The 25566-nt window shown below is 48.7% G+C and overlaps 1 protein-coding gene across 2 annotated transcripts; it reads right to left on the bottom strand.

The window, feature by feature from the left end:
* Positions 1 to 787: 787 nt before the first annotated feature.
* Positions 788 to 24893, bottom strand: KLHL25 (kelch like family member 25). Of its 2 annotated transcripts, none has more exons than XM_073361490.1 (3): positions 24830 to 24893; positions 8201 to 10030; positions 788 to 1369 (listed from the first exon to the last, which is right to left on the bottom strand). In XM_073361490.1, the coding sequence occupies exon 2, from the start codon at positions 10008 to 10010 to the stop codon at positions 8241 to 8243; it is 1770 nt and encodes a 589-aa protein (XP_073217591.1). In that variant the 5' UTR covers positions 10011 to 10030; positions 24830 to 24893; the 3' UTR covers positions 788 to 1369; positions 8201 to 8240. The 2 variants fall into 2 exon arrangements, with proteins under 2 accessions (XP_073217591.1, XP_073217592.1); XM_073361491.2 differs by lacking the exon at positions 24830 to 24893 and adding an exon at positions 24408 to 24745.
* Between the last annotated feature and the right edge of the window lie 673 nt (positions 24894 to 25566).

The raw sequence follows: 25566 nt of genomic DNA, 5'->3' as shown, positions 1-25566 counted from the left end.
CAGGGTGTGCCAGTTCAGGGTGGGAAATGGATGCTTTATCAATATTCCCCTCCCATAATTCACCTTGCCAACTGTGTGATACTTTACATTTGAAGCATCATGTATTAGGCACTGTTGAGGCAGGACACCCTTCTCAATGGACTGAAAAGCAGACCTGGTATGTAATTCTGTGTTCCTGTTCATTTGCTGATAACCCCCCCTTCCCTCCTACGCACCCAGTATTTAGGGGACGTAATAATACAGAGGAACAGCTCAGAGACCTGCTCTGAATGTGCAGCGAGTGTTATCCAGCTTTCCAACATAATTAACCCAGATCCTGACACATTGACAGGTGTACAACGCCTCTCCCCAGCTGCTGTGGGAAGGGAGCTGCCAGGCCCCAGACACACCACAGTAGAATGCGGAAGGAAAATGTTCTCATGTGCACAACAGGTCCCTGCCTCCTTCCTGCACGTTACCTGCCTGTCTGGGGTGTTGGCTTCCTGGGATTTTTTTTTTAGCAACATCAAAGGGCTACCCCTTTAAGTTTCAGCAGCCAGATTCCCTGCCCGGCCACACAAGCAGGTACTTGGGTCACGCAGCTAGGAGTATCTATGCACGGGGCTGGCTCTCTGCTACCTTTCCAATCTGCACAGAGCCCAGCGTCGGATTCTCCAATCCCCGCCTCACTGGCAACAGCCACCCGTCTCCCACTCCCATTCTGAAGTACCCTAAAGACCCGGGATCACCAACTTAAAGCACTCTGCAAAATGAACCGCTTTTAAAAAGCGTAGACCCCTCCCCCGCGCCCCAGTACAGAAAGCACCTCATCGGGTTACTGTGCTGTGTGCTCCTAGGACAACCGAAAACCCTGCTGGGCTCCTAGCACAAACTCCAGAGGAATCAGGCGGCAGGACAGGCCCAGCGCTCCCACTGGGCTCTTTTAATTCAAGCCCGTGCCTCCTTCGGTAGTGGCGGTACCATCCCTCTCCTGCGTCTCAATAGGCTTCATGCAGCGTCGATGGATACTTCATCTTTCTTATCATATCAAAACCAATCCCCTTCCCTCCCCACTCCCACAAACGAAAGCCCCGACGGAAAACGGCCCCGACACAATAGGCCTCCACCCCAGCATGCTTCTCGGCTCTGTTCTCCTTCAGTGGCTTGACTGCACGGCCGTTCGAGCGGCAGCATCATTTAGCACCCCCTCCCAGCCCAAATGGCGCGGCTTCCTTCTCAGGTAGGCCTTTTCCTGGGCCCTGTGCCAGGGAAGGGCTGCAAAAGACCCTTTGCAGGCTTTGGGTGGGGGCAGTAAGGAGTGAGGCTGGTAGCATTTGGTCACTGTGCAGACTCCAGCAGAGAGAAAGGGAGATGAATTCGACAGTGGCATCTAGGGAGGAAATAAGAAAGAGAAAGCTTTAATACCCAGGTCACTCATCTACCACGGCCCCGGTCAAGCGGCCATCAACATGTCCCTCCCACTCATGAGGGATCACGTCTGGAGCTAATGAATCCCCAAGGGAGACGACGGGCTCCACTCTCTCACTTGTCTGGAGAATCTCAAAAGGCTTTGTGTTGTCAGCCCTTGTAATTCCTGCTTCACTGCACCCCATTACGGGGCCACTGATGTAATGACAGCCTGGCCATTGAGGGAAATGGGGTGGGGGAACGTGATGAAATGTACCTGCGTCCATACCCCCCACACTGTTGTAATAATCTTTGTACTATGTATGCCTTATGCAGTATCATCTGAAAACTCATAATTTGCTTGTCCTGATAAAATGTGTGGAGCAACATTGTATGTGAAATTCTAGGATTCCACTGTATTGTGGTGTTAACACTTGTTCCACACTGAGGTTGGCAGACAGGTCTGTCTCAAAGAAAGGAATGTGTGCTCTGCTAAATTTGCATTTAAGCAATAAATAGAGTCATCAAGCAGAAAGAGAAACAAAGGACGGTCAACCAGGTGAGGAAAAAGCAGCAGGGAACATCCTTCCATAGAGACACTCTTGTCTCCTGACTCTCAGCTGGAAATGGTTTTCAAGAGGGGGACTGACACTATAAAAAGGAGGGACAAACACCCAAAGCTGAGCCCTCTCTCTCCTCCTGCCCATCGCATTCACAGCACCAGAAGTGACCAAAGAAGCATTCATTGAACTCTGAGAGAAGGGGTCCTGACCTAAGAAGTTTGGCCTGTAAGGCTGCTGAAATCATATGGTGAGAATCTGATATAGTTTGTTAAGTTAGGTACCAGTTGTGTTTTAATTTTATTAATTACAAAGAGAGAGATTTTAGGTGAGTACAAGTAATGAGACACGTAAGTTAGAAATGGTTACAAGAAAATAAACTTATTTTATTGTTTTATCTAATCCAGCGTGTTTAAACTGAAGCATTTGGGGTAGCCAGTTGGGTGCATATTATTTCTATTAAACAGCTAAGAGACTTTATGTAAACTTGTATTGTCCAGGAGAGGGCTGGGCAGTGCAGGACATAAATTTCTTGGGGAAATCTAGAGCTGGGAGTGTGTTGTTGGTCACCCTGCAGTCTAAGCAAGGCTGGTAAATGCGATAGGGGTGGCTGGCTGGCTGCAACACACACGCAGACATTGCTGGGAGTGACTTGCGTGCTGGAGGCTGTTTTTGAGCCGTCCAGGCTGGAGGCTACAGCAGCAAAGCACTGCAAAGGGCATCCTGGGTTACACAGCAGAGGTGGCCCAGCTACTCATTAGTCTAGATTGTACCCTGGGACTGAAGGCTCTGCATTCTTGCCTCGCAACAGGTACAGAGCATGAGGGCTGGTCTGGAAACTCCCAGCAAAATTACACTGGAGCAAAAAATGGAAGGAAAGTGGGAATTTTTTGGAGACGGGGGAAATAATTCCCATTTTCCCACCAACTAGCTCTTAAAAAACCAACCACACAAGTTTCCAAGGGGCTCATACATACAGCCTGGGGCCAGATCTCATGTTCTGTATACAATGAACGAACCAGGTGTTTGTCTACCCAAACCCAGGCTTAGGAAAAGCTTGATTTTCATATACCTGGCTCTGCAGGCCAACCACTCCCTTCTGACTCTGCCAGATAAACAGGCTTCAGAGACAAACATCTGCTTGTAAAACGGCAGCAAGCTGCAGCCACTGCTTATTTTGCCTTTGCAATCCAATGGAGGCAAATGAGTTTCCCCATGAGACACTGGCAAAAATTATCTGTGACTTGGTTACTTTAGTAATTACAAGATGCTGAGCTGCTCTAAAACTACATTAAGGCCTTGCCCAGAGAGGGGGTTAGCTACAGTATTTTAGGGATGGTCCATTTTTTAAACTGACCATACGTAGCCATGCCATGGGCAACTTTTGGGCAACTTTTACTAAGATTTTGCAGGTTTTTGAACTGTGGTTTCTAGAGGCCCAAAGAGTTCATACAGGTCAGTCTAAAATAGTCAGCGTGCAAACCCAGCAATGTCCATGCTCAAGGAACTACAATCGGCCTCGCTATAAGATGAAACTGACCAAGCTGTTTCACTGCCCCCAGCAGAGAGAGAGAGCAGAAGGGATAACAGTAAATTATATTTTATAAATGTTTGTAGTCTAAGCTTGATCTCCATTTCTGTTACAACACATTTCTATTAAGCGATTAACCCAGCTCCTGATTTGCATTTATACTGCCCTTATGAGTGGAGGTTTTGGGAGTTTGCATTTGCTTCTCTGCATTGATTCTGGTAGTCGAGATCTGATTCCTATACAAGTGTCAAAAGTTGGCTAAGCCAATTTTATGTTGTCTTATTACAGTTATGGAAACTTTTCTGTATTAAACACACAGAATAAGCGGGGGTGCGGGGGAGAAGAGGAAAGGTGAGAGTTTTGTCTTAAAAGAAGTACTTGATTAGATCTCATCTGGGACATGAAACGGGAAGAGGGCAGATTCCCGTGCCTATATAGCTCCTCCCTGCACAGCGCTGACAAAAGTCTCTTATTTCATGGGTCACTCACTGACCACTGGAGGCATACAAATCAGCTGAAGGGCTGTGCGGTGGGAGAGATTAGGCTTTTGCTTTTTAAGCTGCTAATCATGGTTGATCCCTGGAATTACTGCTTGCGATCAGCACTAAATTAATGTCCCACTGTATTCTTGGACGGGGCGCGGAGATCCTCCTTGAAAAGTACGGTGATGCAAACCCCCTGGGGCTTAAACGTGGCCATACTGGAGGCCAACCTTTCTGCAGGAAACAATTCATTGCTGTTATGTTTGTTATGTTTTAAATTAAAGCAGAGCTGGAGCTTTGGGGCCAGGCTTTTTCAGGTATAAACGGCCATTAGGTACCCACAGCCCACTGAAAACCGTTGTGAGTTAGGTGCCTGACTTCCATTTGTGCCTTTGAAAAGCTCCCATTTGTGTGTCGGCACCTTCCAGCTCTTAACCCGTGGTTGACAAGCCTGGTGCTTGAGCTTTACAAACCCATGGGTTTGATTTCTGGGCTTGGTCTCACGCCCCTGCATCAACTGTGTTTGACAGTGGGGGCAGCACATGGTGTCCCTAAAGGGTCACTCAAAACCACCCCTCTAGATGTATACGGGGTAGTATTGATGGACTCCTTGCTATGTTTTCCTTGCTCAGAATGGGGGTGACTGTAAGGATGGATTGTGGGAAAACCCTTAGGGCTCCCACCAGGGTCACAGGGAACACTTCTAGACAAATAGAGTTAGCAGCCAAAGATGGCAAAAGTTCCCATACCCAGCTTCTGGCAAATAGAAGCTAGGGACACCATCCCTGCCCATCCTGGCTATTAGCCATTGATGGACCTATCCTCCATGAATTTATCTAGTTCTTTTTTGAACCCTGTTATAGTCTTGGCCTTCACAACTATGGAACTATGGCCACTAAAGGACAAATGCAGCTTGGCCTTTGGCTTGGTACGTACCAGTGTGGAGGGAGAAGGACCAGGGGGTAGTTGCTTCCTTCTGAGAACTCTGGTCCATGGGACTGCATAAAGGGCAGTAGCAATCAAACCCCTGCTATGGGGTAAAGCAGAGAGGTGACTGGGCCAAAACACTCCACAAGTTCAAAAGGATTAAAAGTCTATGGGTGGCTGGTTCTTCCCACGATGGAAAAACAGGAAGTGCCTCTGAACAGAGCTTTCCAGAGAGAATGGGTCAGATTCTCGGGCCTGTCCTGCCCCTACTGAGCGAAGCGAGTGGAATGCAGCTGGGTCTCCCTTGCACTTCCCGTGAGCCAGCATAGCCAGCCGCTCATCACTCCCAGCCACACAATGCTTCTCCCAGTGTAGAGAGTGAATCAGGGAGGGGGAGGAATTTAGAGGGGGTACTGCAGAAGAATGCTGCATTCTGACTATCCCTGCTTGGTGGATGGTCCTTAGGGGCCACAGCCAGCTGGTGTACTTTATAGCAACCCCCCTCCCCACCCCAACTGTCCTATTCTACACTGGGGCTGGGGACAGCAGAATCCCATATTCAGCAATCTGCAACTGACTCCCATGAACCCCCCAAATGCTCTCAGTGGGAATATGGACCAATACATGTAATGTCCTGGAGACGTCCTCTCCAGATTCCTAACCAGCATTTTGGATCGACCAAATTAGAGACCAACTCCCAGAGCACCGTTCCTAGCTTTTGCCCAGGGCCCAGTATCAGTCAGGGCAAGGTGTATAGCTGATGCACTGTGGGGTACACAAGCAGGGCAAACCTCTTCCAGTGTGGCTTCACTCTCAACTCTGTGTGTTTGATTTAAAGGAGCTGTCAGAAACCCAGGACAGAGGCCACCACAACAAATTAGGTTTAAAAATAATGGGATGAAAAAGCTAAAATATATCAGGGACAGGACACCACCCAGTTAGCATGCCTGCGCTTTTAAATGTCTTATTTCTTTGGGTTACTAATAACCCATCAGAGGTAACAAGCCCCAAAACCTTGAGTTCTCTACCTTGACTTTACAGTGGCTCTTTGCAGATCACTCATCTTGTATAATGTGGCCGTGCTCGTCAATTTCACTTCCTGGTTTTCATACACTAGTTTGAGATTGCGGACAACTGGGGAATGTTTAAACCTAAAAACTGTTCTGTCTGGAAAGTTTTAAATTTAATTTAAAAAAAAAATCATAAAGAAAACTGCCCTGGTTAGTGGGTTTCGCGCAAGCAGGGCATAAACTCCCTATCCCTTGCAGAGATCCCCAAAGCAAAATTGAATTCAAATTGAAATTTTGAGCAAAATTGAATTCAGTAGATGAAGCATCACAATCCCTAGCCCCATTCCCATGTGGATGCCTGGCATGGTGTTTTACTGTTCACCAGCTCACTGAGAAAATTAATTTTCAGCTCTAGGATGGCTCTTGAGGGGAGGCCCCATTGCCCCGAGCTGAAAATGATGGAGACCTCATACTCTTTGCTGCGATATTTAATAGCCGAGTGGCAGTTAATTAGATTACTGAGCCACCGCAACAGATGCTAGGCAACCCGTGAGGAGGGGAGGGGGTATTTGGAAAAGCTATTATCATTCAGTGCAGGGAATGCACAGTACAATCCCGTGTTAACCCCTCACGTCCTTGCTGTGCCCTACAAAACGGTGCAGCTGGGTCAAAGCCAGACACGTCTCAAAATCTTACAGCAGCCCAGTGTTTTGGGTGCTTTTTCCATCATGCACCAAATGTCTATGAAAAGCAGGCAGCGGGCAAGTTGGGCAAACTGTACACGAAGATGCCAGCAGCTCCTTCTTTGATGCCAGCGGTACAGGCAGAAGAAATTGAAGGGGGAAACACTGGAAGGCTGCTGTAATGCCACCCTGTTGCATTTTTCCCCTGACATGTCTGTGACGCTAAGTGTGAGGCCAGGGAAACAAGAGGGCGTTACAGGGCTTGGGCATCATTCTTTCCTCCAGGTGTAAAATGAACTTTAAAATTAAAGGAGAATTTCAGCGCAGAAGAGGATCCTCTCTGGAGTCCCTCATCCACCTTTTTGGGATGAAAACCCTATAGAGGAAATTTGCCAATCCCCCAAACCACCGCAGGAGATGCTTCCAGGTTCTCTCATTTGGCTCTTAACAGGCTTCCAAACTTACATGGAGGGATGCAGATGTCCCAGTGGTAGAGGAATCTGTGCAGTCAGTTCCAGAAGTGGTGCTAGATTTGCTGCAAAGGCAGCATTATTCCCCAGGGAGTGCTGCCCAGATCAATACTTGGTTCACAACAAACTTTGGGAAGGATTTTAGGAAGTGCCACCTTTCACTGGGGAACTACATCCTGGCACAGATTGAGCAGGTGCCGATATACGCAGGTTGGTAATTTTAAGGTTAAACCATTGACCAAAATCTTGCAATCGGCACAGCAGCCAAATGTCCCACTGTAGATGAGTGGGTGGGAGCCAGATGCCAGGCTTCCTGTCCAAGTTTCCACTGCCCCTCATTTCAAACAGTGCTTTCCCTGTTACTCTGACCAACTGGGGAAAATAGCCTCAGAATTTATGTACCTGGGGTCAAATATCAACATCTTTCACAGCCCATCCCCGCATGCACACACAGCAGTGCAGCAAATGCATTTTTCTTCGGGTTATTATATCCCCTTCCCTCCCACTCACGTCTTGCACAGGAGTCTGGTGGTTTTCAGTTTGATAGGGGACTGCTCTGGTGACAAATCTGCATCTGATCCCTGGGAAATGTGCCATGGCTTCTGTGCTTCTCCTGCCCTATCCACTGAACGGTATGCACAACCTAACTTTTGTTACCCCTCACCGACATCCATGCCCTCCCTCCCAGCATGCCAGGGGTTAAGTCATTTTAATACCTACCTATCAGATAGTCTGTCCCCTGTGCAGGCATCTGGGTAAGTATTTCATACTATGCCTTTCTTAAGTGCTCATCATCACAGTGTCTACCCTACCAGAAGGTGCTGAATACAAGTATTATTAGAGTCATGATCGGAACATATTCTCTGTCTCGCCCTGCGACACAAGTGGATGGCTTGCACTCTAAGCCTCCAAGATACTGAAGGGGCCAGCTTGAAATAGTTATGGTATGAAAGCAGAGAGGTATCAACCTACAACGGCCTGGGCCTACTTGGCCTTCTATCTGTTTATCCCTCTCTGTTTCAAATGTAAACACAGGGAAACGGTGGCATTCCCAGGAGCAAGTTTAGATCCAGCTGTCTTGACATGGGGCGTTGATGCAGATTTTAGGTGGCAAAGGTGAAGTATCAGGTTAAAAATATATATAATCTTACCCGGTTAAGCTCCTGAATTCTGGGCCCAAGCCAATGCCTCTCAAGCTGGCAAGTGCTTCCATGTGCTGACGAAAGCCGTGGGGATGAGTGAGTACGGCACTGTTGTTATACAGTTCCACGTGTCCGAGGTAGGGTCATAACAATCTAGCGTTTTACACCTCTGAGTCCCAAAGTAACCCCCCACCACGTAAAGCTTATTTCCCGAGGCCAAGGCGTGGCATGACATGCGCTTGGCAGTCATGTCCCCGATCCGCGTCCACTGGTCCGTTTCACAGTCGAAGCGGTAGGCGGACGCAGCGGTGAATTCAGTGTCCCCACCCATGATGAAAATCTGGCTGCCTAGAACAGCGGCGGCAGTGTAGCGCCAAGGTTGGGGGCACTCTGCTTTGATCGCCCACCGGTTCACGACAGGATCGTAGCACTGGACTTTGGACACCATGTCCCGGTGGATGCTGGTCCCACCAAAGACAAAAAGCTTCAGCCTAGCACTGACCACTGCAGCATTGCTGACTCCATCCCTTAGAGGGGCCACCATAGTCCATTTGTTGGAGGCAGGGTCATACTTCTCTACCTGCTTCAAGGAAACAGAAGGAGATGCCGGAAAGACACCAGCCACCGCAGTGTGCCCACCAACCACGTAGAGGCAGTTCTCCAGTTCAGCTGAGCCGTGCCCAAACCGAGCTATCAGCATGGGAGCAGCTTTGGACCACTCCTCATGAACCGTGTCATATACCCAGACGTCTTTGGAGACCCCATTCTCTGAGCCCCGCCCGCCAGTGACATAGACTTTGCAGCCAATGGCACAGGCACTAAACTCTTTCCTTGGGCTTGGCAGGTCTGCTTTGGGGATGATCTCTTTTGCCTTTTGATCCACCTGGTAGATCTTATCACACATGAAGGTCTGCCCGCCCAGGATCAGCAAGGTGTGCCCGGCTTTGCGGGGCCTGGCACAGGGGCTGGTGACCACCCCGTCATTCTGGAGGATCTTCTTCTTGCAGTGCATGGCCTCGTCCATGATGAGCTTGTTCCTCTCATCTGCCATGATCAGGTCCTCGCACGCCATGGCTTCCTTGAGGCACTCAGAAGGCAACAAGGCCAGACGCACGTTCCTCAGCAGCTCTGGGAGATGCACCTTCCGCTTGTCCAAGTCATACTTCACCCACTGAATGATGGCCCTGAAGACCTTCTCCTCGTCCTCTATCTCCAGCTCGTCACTGGAGATCAGGTCCAGCAGGGTGTCCTTGGAGAGGTTGTTGAAGTCCTCGCTCTTGTGCACTGTTTCAAAGTTCACCAGGCACATCCTCCAGGACAGCTCGTAGAGTCTACGGCACTGATGAACGTCTGAGAGCAGCATCATGCCCAGGCAGTTGGAAGGGTAGAGGTTCTTCTCGAGGAACTCAGCCGCTGCATCTCGGACGTCGTGGAACTGTAGCATGTCCCCAGCCTCCAGCAGGGACTCTGCATTCTCCTCGTTGATGATGATCTGGGAGGAGTACGCGAAGTCCAGCAGCAGCTCCAGCACCTCTGGGTGGAGGCTATCATGGAAATTCACCTCATCGTCTACGCTCTCCCGCAAGCCGTTGCTGAACATGGCCTCAAAATAGCTGCTGGAGGCGGCCAGCACAGCCCGATGGCACGGGAAGGACCTGTTACCGGCCCAGAGGGTGACGTCAGTGAACACGCAGCTCTTCCGGAAGGTGTTGAGATGGGACAGGACGCAGTCTGGGTGGGAGGTTTTGTGGAAAAGCAAGATGTTCATAGAGCCAGTGCTCGTTCGGGATTTACGGTTCTCGTGGACGCTGACCGACATGATGACAGAGGCGCGGTCTGCTGAGGAGTGAACAGAAAATAAACTAATTAGTGGTGCTTATAGAGGAGAGAAACTAGCACTAGCTAGAGCCAGCAGCAGAGTGTGGGCATCTGCTGTGCTAAATTCCCTCTCCTCACTGATCTGCCAACACAGCTCAAACCTACTCTGGTGTCCCAGCACTGAGCCCTTCCCAATTCTGCCAGTGCTCCTGAATCCTGACCTGCAGCACCCCCCAGATATTCCAGCCACAGAGCACCCTGTAATGGCTTGCTTATTCTTCTAAAATGTATTTTTGGGTAATCATGGCAGAAACAGAGAATTCGGCACTTTGGCTTCAACAAGGAATAAGCATAATGCAGCAATGAAAGCCCCAAACTAAATGGCAAATTTTCTCAACAGCCCCTGGAGGGCAAACACACAAACCGTGCAATGTTTATTTTTCCTTGTTAAAGAGAACAATCTATTTAGGGTAAAGGGCTGGGGCCTGTTCTTGGCTCAGTTCATGTCATGTTGGCGTCTGGTGGGGAGATTATTACAGGTTTAGGAAAGGCAATTGCAACCGTATTCATTTATGGGGTATCTAGCTATTAGAGGGAACCAAAGATTTCAACAGACTTTGCAAAACCCTTCTAATTCTACTTTCTGGCTGATGAATCTCAGCAGACTCTTCCACATGACTTATCTACTCTGTAGAACAGGCAGGCTTCAGGGAATATGACAAAGCTCAGTGTAGACGTTCCTCCTTGGGCTGGAACCTGGACTCTGAGACCCGGTGAGGGGGATGGGTCTCAGAGCCCATGAGAATGTCTACACTGCTCTTTTAGCCCCATAGCGCAAACCCAAGTCAGTTGACCCAGGCTCTGAGACTCACTGCTGCTGGGTTTTTTGCAGTGTAGGACATACCCACAACACCCTGCCAATCTACTGAGATCGAGAGCAATGGAGTCTGGATGATGGAATTTGATAAGTTGCTTGGTCTAAAATATCAAGGCTGCATTTTCAGTCAGTCTGCATTTTTCCACCTGTATCCAATGTGCAGGCACAACTATGCAAGTGATCCTATTCTGCAGGTGTAAATCAGGTAATTGGTAGGCTGACTGACTGATTTGTATTTTGTAAACATAAAAAATCCTGAGGCTAAGACTGGGAAATTTAGTCCATAATTTACAAAGTAAATGCAGAAGGCACATCCATCAGCGTTGCTGGAAAATAACATGTTTAAGAGAGAAACTGCAAGTCACTAAAAGCCAGTCTGTCAGTTCCAAAGAATATAAGAAGAGCTAAAGAATACAGTTTGGAAAAGAGATTGAGAGAGACAGACAGACAGACAAGACTGCAGCCACACAGAGGCAGCTTCAGTTGGACAAATCACCCCCGTCTCCCCTTTACCATATTGAGCAACTAGCTCATAGGTCAAAGCCCCAAAACAAAACCCCACAACTGCCATGCTGATGTCATCCCATTACAAACATCCTGTTGCTACCGCACCCCCACAGGGTCTGTTATTAAGGGCTTGTAACAAACGTAAAGAGGTGACTCGGTCTTACCAAAAGTCAAGCATTGTTTCATTTCATTTTGCAAAAAACCATCAGACACACACACACACACAGAGCTAGAGTCTGGGTTTAGGGAGCAGGCAGGCAGTCCAAACATGATAGATAGAAATGGGGCCAAGTTGCAAAGGTCAGATGCAGATCTGCGTTCCCTTTTGCACCTCTTCCACCCTAAAAACTTCTCTGTAACTATTATTCTGCTTTTTTAGCTAGGGACAAGGTACCACCAACCCCGAGCATTCAAAAACACCATAAGTCAGGCCCCAAAATCATGAGAGTCTTTAAAAATCATGAAACATAAAAAAAAGTTGATTTGCAATAATGATTTGGGGGGCTTTTTATTTGCCTTCTAGTTGTATGAGCCCTGAGCATGCACTCAGCTCATATTTTCAAGCTTTTCTCTGTAATGATAAGGGTTAGAAACTTAGCTTTCATGGGGGGAGAGGGAGGAAAGAGTGAGATTCTCATGACACCTCTCGATTCCAGCAACTGGGACATTAAGAAAAAGCAACAAGTACTGCAAGAGTTGGAAAAACCCTGAATTAATAAAATCCCCGGTTCATCATGAAGCCAACAGGCCCCTGCCCTCCCAAGTCAGCTAGATCAGGGTACGGTCTCAACACTGCCAACGGAGCTCACGGTTCCGAGTCAGCTGCTAGGCTCTGACACATCCCACCTAGGGGAGATGGTCAAATCCGCAGCTCACGTCGGAAGAGTCAACAAGACCTGGATGACAACTGGGTCGTGTATGCATGCTTTGCTGGCTTGATGAGAGGGAGAGTACATAGCACGACCCGTGATTTACAGGGCAGGAGTCAAGCAAGGAATTCTGAATAACCGACCTTGGGTGAGAGGCGATGACCTGTCAGAGGCCAATGACAGGTTAGCAGCCCCACAGGACACAGAGCTGACACATTTCAGAGTAGCAGCCGTGTTAGTCTGTATCCGCAAAAAGAACAGAAGTACTTGTGGCACCTTAGAGACTAACCAATTTATTTGAGCATAAGCTTTCGTGAGCTACAGCTCACTTCACCGTGACCTCCCAGAAACGTGAAGCAGTTCAACACTCTCATGCTTCACGGAGCCTGGATGCAGATAAGCCAGACACAGGCTCAACCACAAGCTGCCCAGACACTTTCCAACACCTCAAACAAAACATAAATAAATCCTAATCAATAGGAATAATTCTGAGTTGTGTGTTTTCTGCCTCTCCCCACCTCCTTTCCAGTGTTCTACAGGGCAGATGTAAATGGGCCAAGTTACAGGCCCTGGGGAAGTCTCCTTAGGCTTCCCAATCCCCAAACAGTACAGCGTAAATAACACAGAGTCGCTGCAGCTGTGAGATCTTTGACCCAAATCATGCTGCTATTGATTATATTTTCATTCAACTATTTGACACTCCCAGAGTCCTAGCAAATATCCCCAAGGTCCCAGGCTGAGACCGCAATACTCATTTGACTTGTGAGCAGAGGCAATTTTCAATGCAGGGCTCCAGAACTGGGCAGGAAATCACATTATTAAGTGGCTGAGCCGAGCTGCAAGGGGAAATGTTTCTAGCATCATCAGGATGCTTATTCTGCACCCACCTCAGGGCTAGTACAAATTTCTAAGGGTTAATATGGATTCTAGTGACACAATTTTACAGCACCAAACTCAAAGGTGCTGAAACTAGCAGTGCTGGAAGCAGATTCCATTATATCCAGGGTTTACAGTTTGGTTCAACGACTCTCAGCACCCCCACAATACAAATTGTTCCAGCACCCCTGACCAAACTGGAGGAATACAGATGAAACATTTATGAGTCTGCTAAAAGCTATTGATTCCGGCTTCCCTTCCTCCAACCTCAGAAAACACCCTCCCAATCTATTGCTTCCTTTGAAGACCAGACCTGAGCAGTGAGTGGATGTGCTAATTTTCAAATGTGATGTGATAATCAAACCAAATGTTAAGCAATTCACACAGAATAGCCATAGAAACAAACAGAGGGGCCAGAAAGGGAAAGGGACAAGGTTAGCTTTTCCTGAGCCTGGAGGAGGAAAAGGCACCACTCAGAATAGAAGGAGTGGCTAATTTATAAATTAAAAACACCTACATAAAATACAAAAGCTGCACCAGGCCACAGAGTTTTTTTAAATCCCATGTACAGTAGTTCTTAGGTGGGTAGGTAGTGGCCAAGTTACATTTCCATCCAATTGCTGCTTGGTGACCCACCAAAACTAGCCCTACATGGTTCCCTTTGTGGCAGAAAGAAAAAGAGTACTTGTGGCACCTTAGAGACTAACCATATGCTTTGTGGCAGAGAGGCCAAATGACTGAATGGGTACTGGATCATCCTTCCACCCTTAAAGATGGTCCCTTCAGCCAGGTGCAAGGTTATGACATCTACTGTCAGCTGGCCTTCTCACAGACAGCTGGGCTGGCCAATAAATGAGGCTGAAGCAGGCTGCAGAACTAGCGAGGGCCATCCCTAAGAAGCATCAAACTACCATACACCTGGGATTTTAAAAAAAGCCTGTAGCCTGCAGCAGCTTTCACATTGTATGAAGGAGTTTTTAGGAGGCAAGTGTTACAGTGGGACCTACTTACCTGCCCTCCTTTTAAATGGTAAAGGCCTGAAATCTTCTCAAAACACCTAGGATTGAATCCTCCCATGGCTGCGTAAGAGTAGAAATGTGGACGTTCTACTTCTTGCTCTCGAGCTGGGCGTAGCTCAGACTACCACAGAATGTGGCACGACCGACAACCCCCGCTTTCCCAGGGCTTTCCCTAGCCCACCAGTAATGTGGGATAGCCCTTGAGACACATCAGACGAACAGAAATTGTAGACAATAGCAATTTTCCCGATTAGTTTCTTCCCAAATTCTGCAGCCGTATGAACCTTCAAAATCTGTAAGTGAGGTGAACCCCTCTGCTGCTTAATCAGAATATGCCCACGGCTAGCCTACAGTTAGCAAAGCACTTAAGCATGCGCTTAACTTAAGCGCATGTTTAAATGCGTTACTGAATAGGGCTTGACGTAAGCATATGCTTACTATTAAGCACACCCTCAAGAGCTTTGCTGAAGCAGAAATTTATAGAGCAGCATTTGGCCCTAGGTTATGACAGAACATTTCACTGGCTTTCCTGATGAACGTATAGAGCTACCAAAGCAGATGGGGAACTCCACATTAGGAATATTTTGCACACAGAAATCTGCCAGTGTCCCTTTCCGACCTCCCACCTACTACGCAGAGCACAAAGGGCCATCTGAGAGCACAGCAGCCAGCGTCCTCGGGGTAGGATAGGGGCAGTCATTAGAATGGAAGCTACAGCTCAAATAGCCGAGGACCTGACCCGCGCAAAGTGGTTCTGGGATACACTCATACGTTGCAGTCATTTTGTCCTTTTAAAGGGAGTTATAAAAAAATAAATAACGATGGCACTGTCTTCACAGGATCTCAGGGCAGGCAGAGACAGACGGCAGCCCTTCTTCCATATAGATGAGGGCCTGGGAGCATCAGCCTTTTTGTCAGATAGCCAAGGCTGTCTGCTGGCTAGAATATTTCCCTGGCTCTAGTCAGTCTCAGCCCAGTAGATCTGAGAGAGACAGAGTTCTTACAACACAGCAGCACGGGGAGGGGGCTTCGGACAGCCTTTCACACACTCGTTCTGGGAGGAAAGCCCCCATGGCAGCAACCCAAGACAAAGATGAAAGTTCACTGAGTCACGGGGAGGGCAGGTGCCTCTGATTTCAGAGCACAAAGAAAAGTATCTCAGTAGCCCCTGGGGAGGACAAAAGCCAGTGTAGAGAACCAGGGAGAAAGGTGAGACCTAGAACTCTGATTTTCTCACCCGCTGTTGCTCCTTAAAGTTGCTATGGTGGCATCAAGAAAACGGAACAGCTCCCCAGGAAACAACTGTTGTGTAAAGGGGCTTACCTGGTGGTGCCAGGATAATGGAGCATCCCTACATCCCACCTTGCCACCCCTGAGACTAGAGGTGACTTGGGGGTGGAGGGCATGACTGAAGCTCGCTGAGTTCCAGGTACTCCGTGCTGGCCGTGTAGCCTGTAGGCATTTGAGGGAAGCTGCTATAATTTAGAGCGTCTCCTGATTGTGCTTTAAGTTGGACTTGGTGGGGCCAAGAAACCAGGAGGCACAGAGGTACCTTAGAGCTACCTTTGCTCTCTATCCCTCTGCATTCTGAAGGGCCTGCTCAGAAGCAGGGCCAATGTTTGTAGTAAATTTAGCTTTTTTTTTTTTTTTTTAAAGCCACCAGGTTGTCCATGAACCTCCGAACATTTCCAGTATCCACAAGAATTCACCAAGCGGTTTGGACAAATAGCTTTACAGCCTGAGAGCTGTTCACAAACAGTTTGAGGTGCGTGGCTGGTCTAATAAATCACACAATATAGTTTCTGCTCCTTGACTGGGCAACCAAGTTTGTTTATTCGGAATTCTCCTGTAAAACAAAATAGCAAGTAACGAGTTCCCTGCTATGAATTTCTGGTCCAACAATTGCTAAAAAGTGTGAAACGCTGTCATTCAAAAATGTTTTTGCCAAACCCTGCCTGAACATGCCTGGGCAACCCTGACCCTATGAACCACGGTGAACCAAACCCTGCACTGATAGTCCCAATACAGGGCTTGGGGGAGTTGTTTAAGGGTTGCTTTCTATTTGACCATCCCTACTAAAAACTACCTACAGCATTAAGAGTCACTGAGGTCTGATATTCACTCGGTTCACAACTCTTGGGAGAAAATGCCCATGCAACATTGGAGGCTGGAAAACCAGGGTTCTCGTTGCAGGGTTCTGCTCCTCCTGGCTTCGGGAGGGGCTTTCATTAGCGTTTTAATGCTAACCAGGCGGCTTTGGGATCAAAGGCATTGGCTTAGAAAAAGCTCAAAATTTCCCTTTTAATTTATTCTATTTGGTTTTGCTGCCTCTGCTGTTCTTGTCACTTTCTTTGTCTCTTTTCACACAGGCTGTGGCAGGTGCTCTGAGTTTAAAACCTTCAGAGAAACAAGGACAGGGTCACTGGCACACACACTTCTGGGCAAGGCAGCAATGGAAGCAGCAGCGCAGACTGGCAGGAAACCGCTGATCTGGGGGCATCGGGGCACCTGTAGTGTAATTCCACTGGTACCCCTGGGAAATCTTCTGGGAAACCCATGAGTTACTGGGTCAGGCCACAGCAGTCTCCTACACTGTGTTTTACTTTCATCTCGGCACCGATAACCACAAATCATCCGACATCTCACAAACCTGGGGGGAAGCCTGAAGGAGGGATAGGGAAATTCAGCCACCAGCGTATAAATACAAACATGCAGATCAGTGATAAATGAATGTAGCCACATGGGCCAGGGCAGTGAATAGCCCTAGAGAAAGTGCCAGAAGCATCTGGCCTCAGGCACCTCAGTTTCAGATCTATTACTGGGTACAATGCTCTTGGCTACACCTGTACATCTGCAGTGTAATCAAGGGAGTCACACCAGTAGAACTGCAAGATGTGGACCTTCCATATCCGCTGGGCTGTCCGGGAGTAGCACTGGCATCTAGGGCAAGCTGGAGAGCAGAGTTTTAGCATCCAGGCTATAGTGACACAAGGCTCACCCACATAGTACCAAAACCTGCTCCCACAGAAGTCAACCACACTCCTACTTCTTTGTATTGGACCAGGATTCAACCATGAGCCCTTCTTTCCACATCAGAACAGGCCTGCCTGAAGGGCCAGTACTGGATACTTCAGAAGAAGGCATAGAACACCTGATAATCACCCAAATTTTGCAATACAACCCTTAGGGGAAATTTCTTCCTGGCCTCGGCCGAAGATCAGCTTCTCTTAAAACGCTATGAAATTGCGCCCTTCTTTTCCGCTCTCCCATCTCCAGTGTTAGGTTCCTAGGCTGTTAGTCTCTGAGTCTAGGACATTAACATTCACCTGCAGTTTCATTTGGATAGTGTGTTCTTCACTTCCTGTCCTGAACAGCTGAATTGTTAAAAGAGTTGCCATTTGCATACCAGATATGGCTGCATTTCCACGTTAGGGAAACTGATTCCTCCTGTGTATACACACATGCACACACATACGCAGTCTGTAAAATGGAGTCTTTAAATGTGAGCTACAATTATTCACATAGTCCATTACTCATAGAGACCTGGATCAAACATTTGGACAGGAATCAAAAATAGCAGACACAATGGGGAAAACAGATCTTGCTGAGAAAGACAGAAGGGAGATGGCAAATAGACAAGATAGGGGAATAAATCTTCCCTTTTGGAGATGTTAGCAGCAGCTCTAATTGGAGTTTTAAAGATTTGGTGCATATATTCCACTTTCATGGCACTTCACATAAACAGCTCAACAGCTCTGGAATATATACTCCTCCTTGCAGGTTCCAAACCTGCAACCCTACTAGTGCTGTTCAGGGGACACTGGTCCATACCTGCACGTGCTAGGGGATCTGCCTTTGATACCAAACTTTCACAGCTCCCTATGTTCTGGCTGAAGCAATGCACTCTTGTCCCCATAGGCTGGCCCCAAACAGACCCGCTTGTTACTAATTACATCTTCCAGTAAATAGTACTTGAGATGAGAGGAGTAAAAATAGCAACCCACACTTAGTGCAATACAGAAAATATTGACAGTGAAACCTGGCCAGTTGCCAGATAGAATGGAAAGAGACACTACACCTGCTTCCAGCCATGGACTTTCTATTAAGGTGTCAGTTCACAACTACTGAGTCATTGGATTCTGCACTCCAGGGGACACACACTGTTCTCGACTACAGCTGAGCAAATCTAGAGTAACTCGACTGAAGTCAGGGGTCTGCTCGTATCTGTAAATTTGGTTCCTTCCCTCTCCTCTGTCCTAAGAGGTCAACTAATGCAGCGAAGATCAACTGTCTTTTTGCACCCTGTGATTCAGGCAACGTCACTCCCTCGCAGTCAGTGGAGTTACTCAGGCCTGGTCTACACTAACCAGATAAGTTGATCTAAGTTACACTAGTCAATTTACGTAAGTTACGCAATGTAAATTGATGTAGCTTAGATCAGGGATCGGCAACCTTTGGCACGTGGCCCACCAGGGAAATCCGCTGGTGGGCCGGGATGGTTTGTTTACCTGCAATGTCTGCAGGTTCAGCCGATTGCGGCACCCACTGGCCGCAGTTCGCCGTCTGTATGTGATGTGTTTATAAAAGAAAAAGTACTGTAGCATGTCAGTGAGCTCTGACTCAACCCAAATCTTTGTCATCTGAACGATCCCCATTGACAATATTTTCCTCCTTATTTCATGTTTTCATGGCAGCCCTGCACTTCCTGGGTGGGAGACAGAAATACCATGCAAAATGCTGTTCCACTTGTGTCAATTTGACTCAAACAGCAACCATGCGGTTTTCCAAGCCCAAATCTGCAGGGATCATCTGGAGAAGGTCTGGGCAAGCATCTGAACTTCAGTGTGCTTATGAACATGGACCTGAACTCAGAAATGTGCTCTGGTCATCACTATTTCATATTCCAGCCTGCCCAGGAACATGCTCCATCATGTGGTATCAACCTTCCCTCTTGTCCTGCAGGGACTCCAGTTCCAAAGCTATCACAAAGGCTTATTAAATGCCTGGGTCCCAAAAACTATGAGCTATGTTTCACATGGAACTGAGCAGAAAGCAGGATTCTTATGGCATCTGGCAAGGAAGGAGGAAAAGGGGATTCTGGCGCTGCCTATAAAAATGGATTATGCTAAACCAAAATAAGCCCCCCTCAGACCAAATAAGAGAGTCTGTAGACAAACTCGGTTTAAGAACACACCTTTAGTTAAACTGGTGCAAGCTTGTGCGTAGACCAACCCGCTCCCCACTCTCCACAGTGAATGCTCTGTAAACCTTCTTATTAAGCCACCTCCAGAGGCAATAAAAGTGGGTTAGTCTATGCTCATTATTAAACTCTCTGGCTTTGTAGTGCTGGGAATACTCCTCCCCCCATCCTTTTGCCATTATCCAACCAGGAGAAATCATGTTTTGAGCAACAGTTAAGGCTGTGGACAAACGCTTTTTAATGTCTCAGCCCAGCAGATCTTTCAAAGCCTGGAATTCATTTCAGGAGCTGCTGTGAGCTCCCCCGCACAAAACCTGCCTTCCAGCTCAATGAGTGAATGAATTCCATCCAGCTAGATCCATCACAATCTGTTTGTGAAATGATGCAGAGTTGAAGATGAAGATAGAGCATGTCTCCATCCCCCCTGCCCGCCTCTCAAATCAAGCTCACAGGGGCCCGGAATGGAAATGACCCATTTGATCACGGTGTCCATCTCCAGGAGAGAGTCCCATGAAAGACAGCCTAGCTGCTACTACATTTAGAAGGAGAGGCGTCTACTTCAAATGCCCGCACATGGTACCTAACCACACAGCTCCCAGCAGATGTGCACTGGGCAAGAGGTGGGCCATTGGGGTGGTGGCAGAGCATCTGATGAAGATGCTGCAACTGTAGGGTGCAGGCAGAGCTTCCCGCCCTCTGCTCACATGCCATCCCTTACTACGAGCACATACAAACTTGTTGGCAAAGTAGAGGGCTTGGTTGATGGGGTCAATCGGAGCTTCTACTATGTGCTTTCTTATCAACAAGGCCCAGTTCTCCTCGCAACTTTCAATCCAGAATTTAAATTCAGCTCCCAGTCAGATAACGTGATGCTCTGTATTGCTCTGCCAGGAGATCTTGGTACAATTTCCAGAGACTGGCAGAGGTTAAGCACCCCACGCAAGTCCGTGAAGATGGGAGGACCTTGTATCTCTGTAGATGATTACCCGCTGGTGTTGATGGGCACTGGAGGGAATTCAGTGCTGGCCAGCAAAAATGCCAACCCCTGAAGGAGATTAAAGACTCTAAGGAAAGCAAGAAGAGACCTCCCCTCCTCCTCCCCCCTCCCCCCGCCAGACAGAAGGGAAGATTCAGAAATTAAAAACATTCTTAGCAAGGATTAAAGGAGGTGGGAGTGTTACTCTGAGAGATACAGGGCTCTGATCTCTCACTCTTCAGGGCTACATGTGGCATCAAACCACATGACTCAACCCATGAGTTACTGGGTCACAGCTGCTCTTGTTACCTTACCTTACAAGGTGTTTTACACTCACCTCTGCACCAATCAACAATAAATCAAAGGGATTTCCAATGGGCTGCAGTATGAAGCTTGCCTGGCCTCGGGCTGATAGGCCAACAGATAAAACTGGTGGTCTCTCCTGAGTCTAAGTGTTTTGCAAGCAGGCAAGTTGGGATGGCTCAGACACAGTATCCTAGGACAAGGGAAGCAATGTACCCAGGCTCTAGCGGAAGGGATGATGCAGCAGCCCTTGCTCACTGGACTGGTGCTAACAGCCACCGTGTGGATGTAAAAGTTGATGAGCAAAGACACATTGATGGGATGGTGGTTAAAGGTCCTCCAGGGGGGCTGATGCAGCTTGGTACTGCTAAATGCATCCTAGCAGGCATTCTAGCAGCCACTGTTTAAGCAGTGTTGACTACATTTGCCTCAATTCAATTACAATCTATAAAGAATGAGAATAAATCTGGCTCTTGGTAATAAACTCTGACATTTGTATTTCTAACCTGACCCTTTCAGCAACCCATCTGCCCAGTGAGCAAGTCCAACACCCCAGACCCACCAGGCCAGGTCTGCCCCTCCTGGTCCACTTACACATATATGTGGCCAGGACCTGCCTGACCAGTACCCTTGTGTCCTGTTCCCATCTCCCTCCACATCTGACCAGGTTCTGCTTGTGCTGTTCCACCCCTACAGACGAGTTGCCCACCACCTAATGCCTCTCCTGTTCCATCCCATCACCCAATAAGCATTTCCTAAAAACATTACTGGCCATCAGGGAAGATTACTTTGAGTCCCAATGAGTTTGTGCAGGAGGCAATTTCCCCTGCAGGGGTAGTAATACAATCATCACTCAACAACAAGTCATACTCTTTCTGGGCCTTGACTCCACGCAGTCCTCCCTCCCGCACCACGAAAACATATAGCACACACAGCGTACACACAGCACCCAGAGTTATCTGCCCCTGAGCCATCTTCCCCATACGCTTAACTATCCTGGTCCTTTGCTGGTACGATATTAAATTGGCCTCCTCTCTCTTGTTCTGCACATGCAGGGAAGGTTTCTTAGGAACGTGGTGCAAACCCCATCACCTGAGCCATTTAAAACCGGGCCGAACACAAGAGATTCTACCGCAGGGAACAACTCTGCACACACTGAGGGTGAGAGGGGGTTTGACTATTAGGTCTAATACAGAGGTGGGCAAACTACGGCCCGTGGGACACACCTGGCCTGCAGGACTCTCCTGCCCAGCCCCTGAGGCTGTGAGCTCCTGGGGCAGGGCAGGTGCAGAGCCCAGCCCTGACCCGGTGCTCTGTGCCACGCACTGGCGTGGCTGGCTCCAGCCGGGCGGCACGGCTGTAGTGCTGCCAGCCACCGGTGCGCCAGGCAGCGCGGTAAGGGAGCAGGGGCAGGGGGGTTGGATAGAGGGCAGGGGAGTTCGGGGTGGTGGTCAGGGGGCGGGGGTGTGGATAGAGGTCAGGGTGGTCAGAGGGTGGGAAATGGGGGGGGTTGAATGGGGGCAGGGGTCCCTGGGGGGCAGTCAGGAAGGAGAGGGGAGGTTGGATGGGGCGGCGGGGGCACTCGGGCAGGAGTTCTGGGGGCGGTCCGGGGACAGGTCGCCGGGGCTGGGCCATGCCTGGCTGTTTGGGGAGGCACAGCCTCCCCTAACCGGCCCTCCACACAATTTCCGAAACCCGACACGGCCCTCAGGCCAAAAAGTTTGCCCGCCCCTGGTCTAATAGCTCTTTTCTTCTTTTCTTGAACCAACAGAAGGGTAGAAAGAAATAGTTCCTCAGTGGCGCTACTTCAAGTCGTGTAAGTTTATGCTACCGTTTGGATGTCAGCCTTTTGGAGTGAATTTGGTGCTGGGTTTAGACACAATAATCTTGTTTCTTTGGGGGCAAGGACCGTCTTTTTGTTCTGTGTTTGTACGGCTGCCAGTGCAATGGAGTCCCGGTTCATGACTGGGACTCCTCAGCACTACAATCCTATAAATAATGAGACAATGAGACTACTTTAAAGAGGAATGCTGCAAGCCGTCCTTACCCCAGGCACCTTTATTGCGCACAGCAAACCTCCATACAAACCTTATCCCAACACACCTCATCGACTCCAATCCTACTATAGAGATAAATGATAGCAAATGGCAAGAGAAATTAAAGAGGCGGAGACACAATTTGTTTTCGGATAAGATCTGATCTGAACCAGAAAACAGAGGAGGGGAACAGATAATGGGAGGCTCTTCCAGAGCTGCAAAAAAAAAGTTCCTACACCACCAGTGGCCAGATTCCGGGGAGAGGAGACCCGGGATGGGCTAACAGGAGTAGGAAGGGGAAAATGAGAGAGGGGCAGGTAAAATAGGCAGCACAAGTTTCTCCCACGTGCCCCCCCCCCAGCATGCTTTATGCCTACACTGAAGGTACCACCAGTAGGATGGCTATCACTAGCACTTGTGGTGGCTATGTGTTACTATTTATACAGGACTGTACCTGGTGCTTTACAGATGAACGTGGGGTTTCTCTTCCTGTGTCTTCTGATGTTCGGTAAGGGGCTGGGGTGAGGAAGAGGAGGGAGGTTTACACAGTAAAAGTGAGGTCACTTGTTTTTTCTGGGACCATGTGCCCGGGCTGGAGTGAGATAAGCACATTTGGAGGAGGGATTTGAAGAACAGCGAGTGGGGTTGCAAGGGATACAGGATCTGGGAGGTGACTCCAAGCATATGGTCACAAGAGGAGAAATCACCCAGGCACTCATAGGAGGAGGAGAGAGGTTGAACAGGAAGGCTCTCACCATATGGAGAGGTGTCCATAATGGACAGATGTCTCCTCCTGAAAGGAGTTATTGTACTGAGCTCAGAGTTTGTTTTCTTTGGTATAAAGAAGCCTGAAATCAAACAGTGTGAATGGGCTTATGAAAAAACAAAAAGCTGTAACTTTTGAAGTACAAGAGGGCCCCAGGGAAGGCCAGGGTGACATGGCAGACGCTGTCCTAATAGAACAGGGAGTTATAACAGTCAGCCAGTTTGAATCAGCCATTTACACACAATTGCAAACTTTCAGAATTATGTTGCTCCTGCTATTTCTGCAACTCATTATTTTATCAGGAGGCTCACTGGAGCAGGGTCTCTTGATCCATAAGCAGTTTTACAGCGATATATTTCGAGTCAAACAAAAAATGAATAAATGTTGCTGTATTCCTAGGCTAGGTGTAAATGACAGCTTTTTGTTTTAAAAAGCCGAATGCCTCAAGCATTTGCTGAATATCTCACTGCTAATGTTCTAAGTATATACAACCTGTACGGCACTCCAGGATCACAAGAGAGTAACACATCCAATTATCCACAGACAGCATGCTGGGTTCACGCTATCACCGAAAAGTCTGACACCGTATTGTTGGGTCTTTCCACGTCCCCAGCTACACATTTTAGTAAACGTGAATTTAGACCTAGTTAGAGAGGATGATCTGGATTGTGAAGCTAAGCATTGAAGATTTGGATTTAAGACAAACCCTGAACATTCAGGTGCTCAGACACAAATATCTGTAGTAAACTGAGTAATCGTAGCAAATTCAGTACTACAGGGTAAATCGGAGAGCAAAAGGATTTTTCTTCCTAAACCTCCCCCCAGCCTTAAACCCCAATCTGTAAAATTAATCTCCATCCATGCTCAATAAAAACAACAAAAAACACCCCAGGAGGTGTTCTTCCAAGATTATCCAAACACTCCTGAAAGAGGGAAAAGACATCAACTTAATTTCTCTCTGGCTCTCACCATTAACTGCAGATACTTCTTTCTCAAAGCCGCTTGAAATGATTTACTGACGGGAACCGAATAGGAGAAAAAAGCTGGAAAAACATCCTGCCCTCATCTCCAGTGTCCCTTGGCGATCAAGGCTCTCGCTGCTGTACCACGCACTGCATGCAGGAGATAAAGGACTGCCCCTTTCTCCCCCCTTCCTCCGGAGCCGAGATCTGCCTCGCAGATTCCCCCTCTTCAAAGCACTTTGCAAATGACATGTTTGCAACCGCACAGACAAGACTCTGTTGCACCCTCTCCGGGGCTATGCCAGGCGCTGGGAACGAACTCTCACGGCCAGCCGTCTGCATTCACCTCTCTCCACACACTTCAGGCTGCCTCCCCCCCCCAGACTAGGGCAGGACTGGGGATGGAGATGGATCTACACAGATACTCACAGGCCAGCGATCTGCCCCAGGGGTCTGAGCGTGTCCCCAGGTCACTGTAGCTCCCCCAGGTCACTGTAGCTGGTGCCCATGCTGCCCCCCCCCCCCCACAGGGAACTCTCACTCACTGGATACAGTCTAGCACCAGGGGCTTGAGACTAAACTAGTTTCCAAGCTGGAGGCGGAGACACCACCCAGCAGGGCCAGGGCAACCAATCAGAGCTGCAGCATTGTGACTGAGCCCGTGGGGCGGGTGGGGGCTGTAGGTCAGGCTCGGGCAAGGGAGGGGGCGGGTGCAATAGCGGAGTCAGCCAATCGGATGAGAGGAAGCGGCTGCTGGGTGGAGTCAAGGACGGGGTCCGTCGGGCTGGGCTGAAGCACCTGGAATCCACCCCCGTGACTCTTAAAGGTGCAGGAGCCCTTGAGTCAGGCTGGAGGGGTGAAGGCAGCGGCGCCCGAGGGAGCTTTAACACACAGTGCCGAAGGGCGGGATGTCAGTCCTAGCCTGCACCTAACCCTAACGCCAGGCGCGTCCTCTCCAGCCGGGTCCTCCACCCCAGCTCTGCCACTGCACCTCCATCCTGACCTCTGTGCCGTCCCCTTCCTCCCGCTGGGCTGCCCTGGCAGCGCTTGGCAAAGCATTTCTGGCCTGCTCGGCAGCATCCCCTGCTCTTACTTGTAGAGGCCCCCGGATAGCTCTGGTCTAACGCCCCTTAATCCCCACCCTGCAACAGGCCCAGCGCCTCCCA

Source organism: Lepidochelys kempii, chromosome 10 (genome assembly GCF_965140285.1).
Source record: "Lepidochelys kempii isolate rLepKem1 chromosome 10, rLepKem1.hap1, whole genome shotgun sequence".
Lineage (NCBI taxonomy): Eukaryota > Metazoa > Chordata > Testudines > Cheloniidae > Lepidochelys > Lepidochelys kempii.
Note: the sequence above shows the minus strand (reverse complement) of the source record. Positions and strands in the feature narration are given on the sequence as shown.

Bases quoted from the DNA above. Each gene is read 5' to 3' on its own strand.
- KLHL25 (XM_073361490.1), bottom strand. From the start codon at position 10,010: ATGTCGGTCAGCGTCCACGAGAACCGTAAATCCCGAACGAGCACTGGC.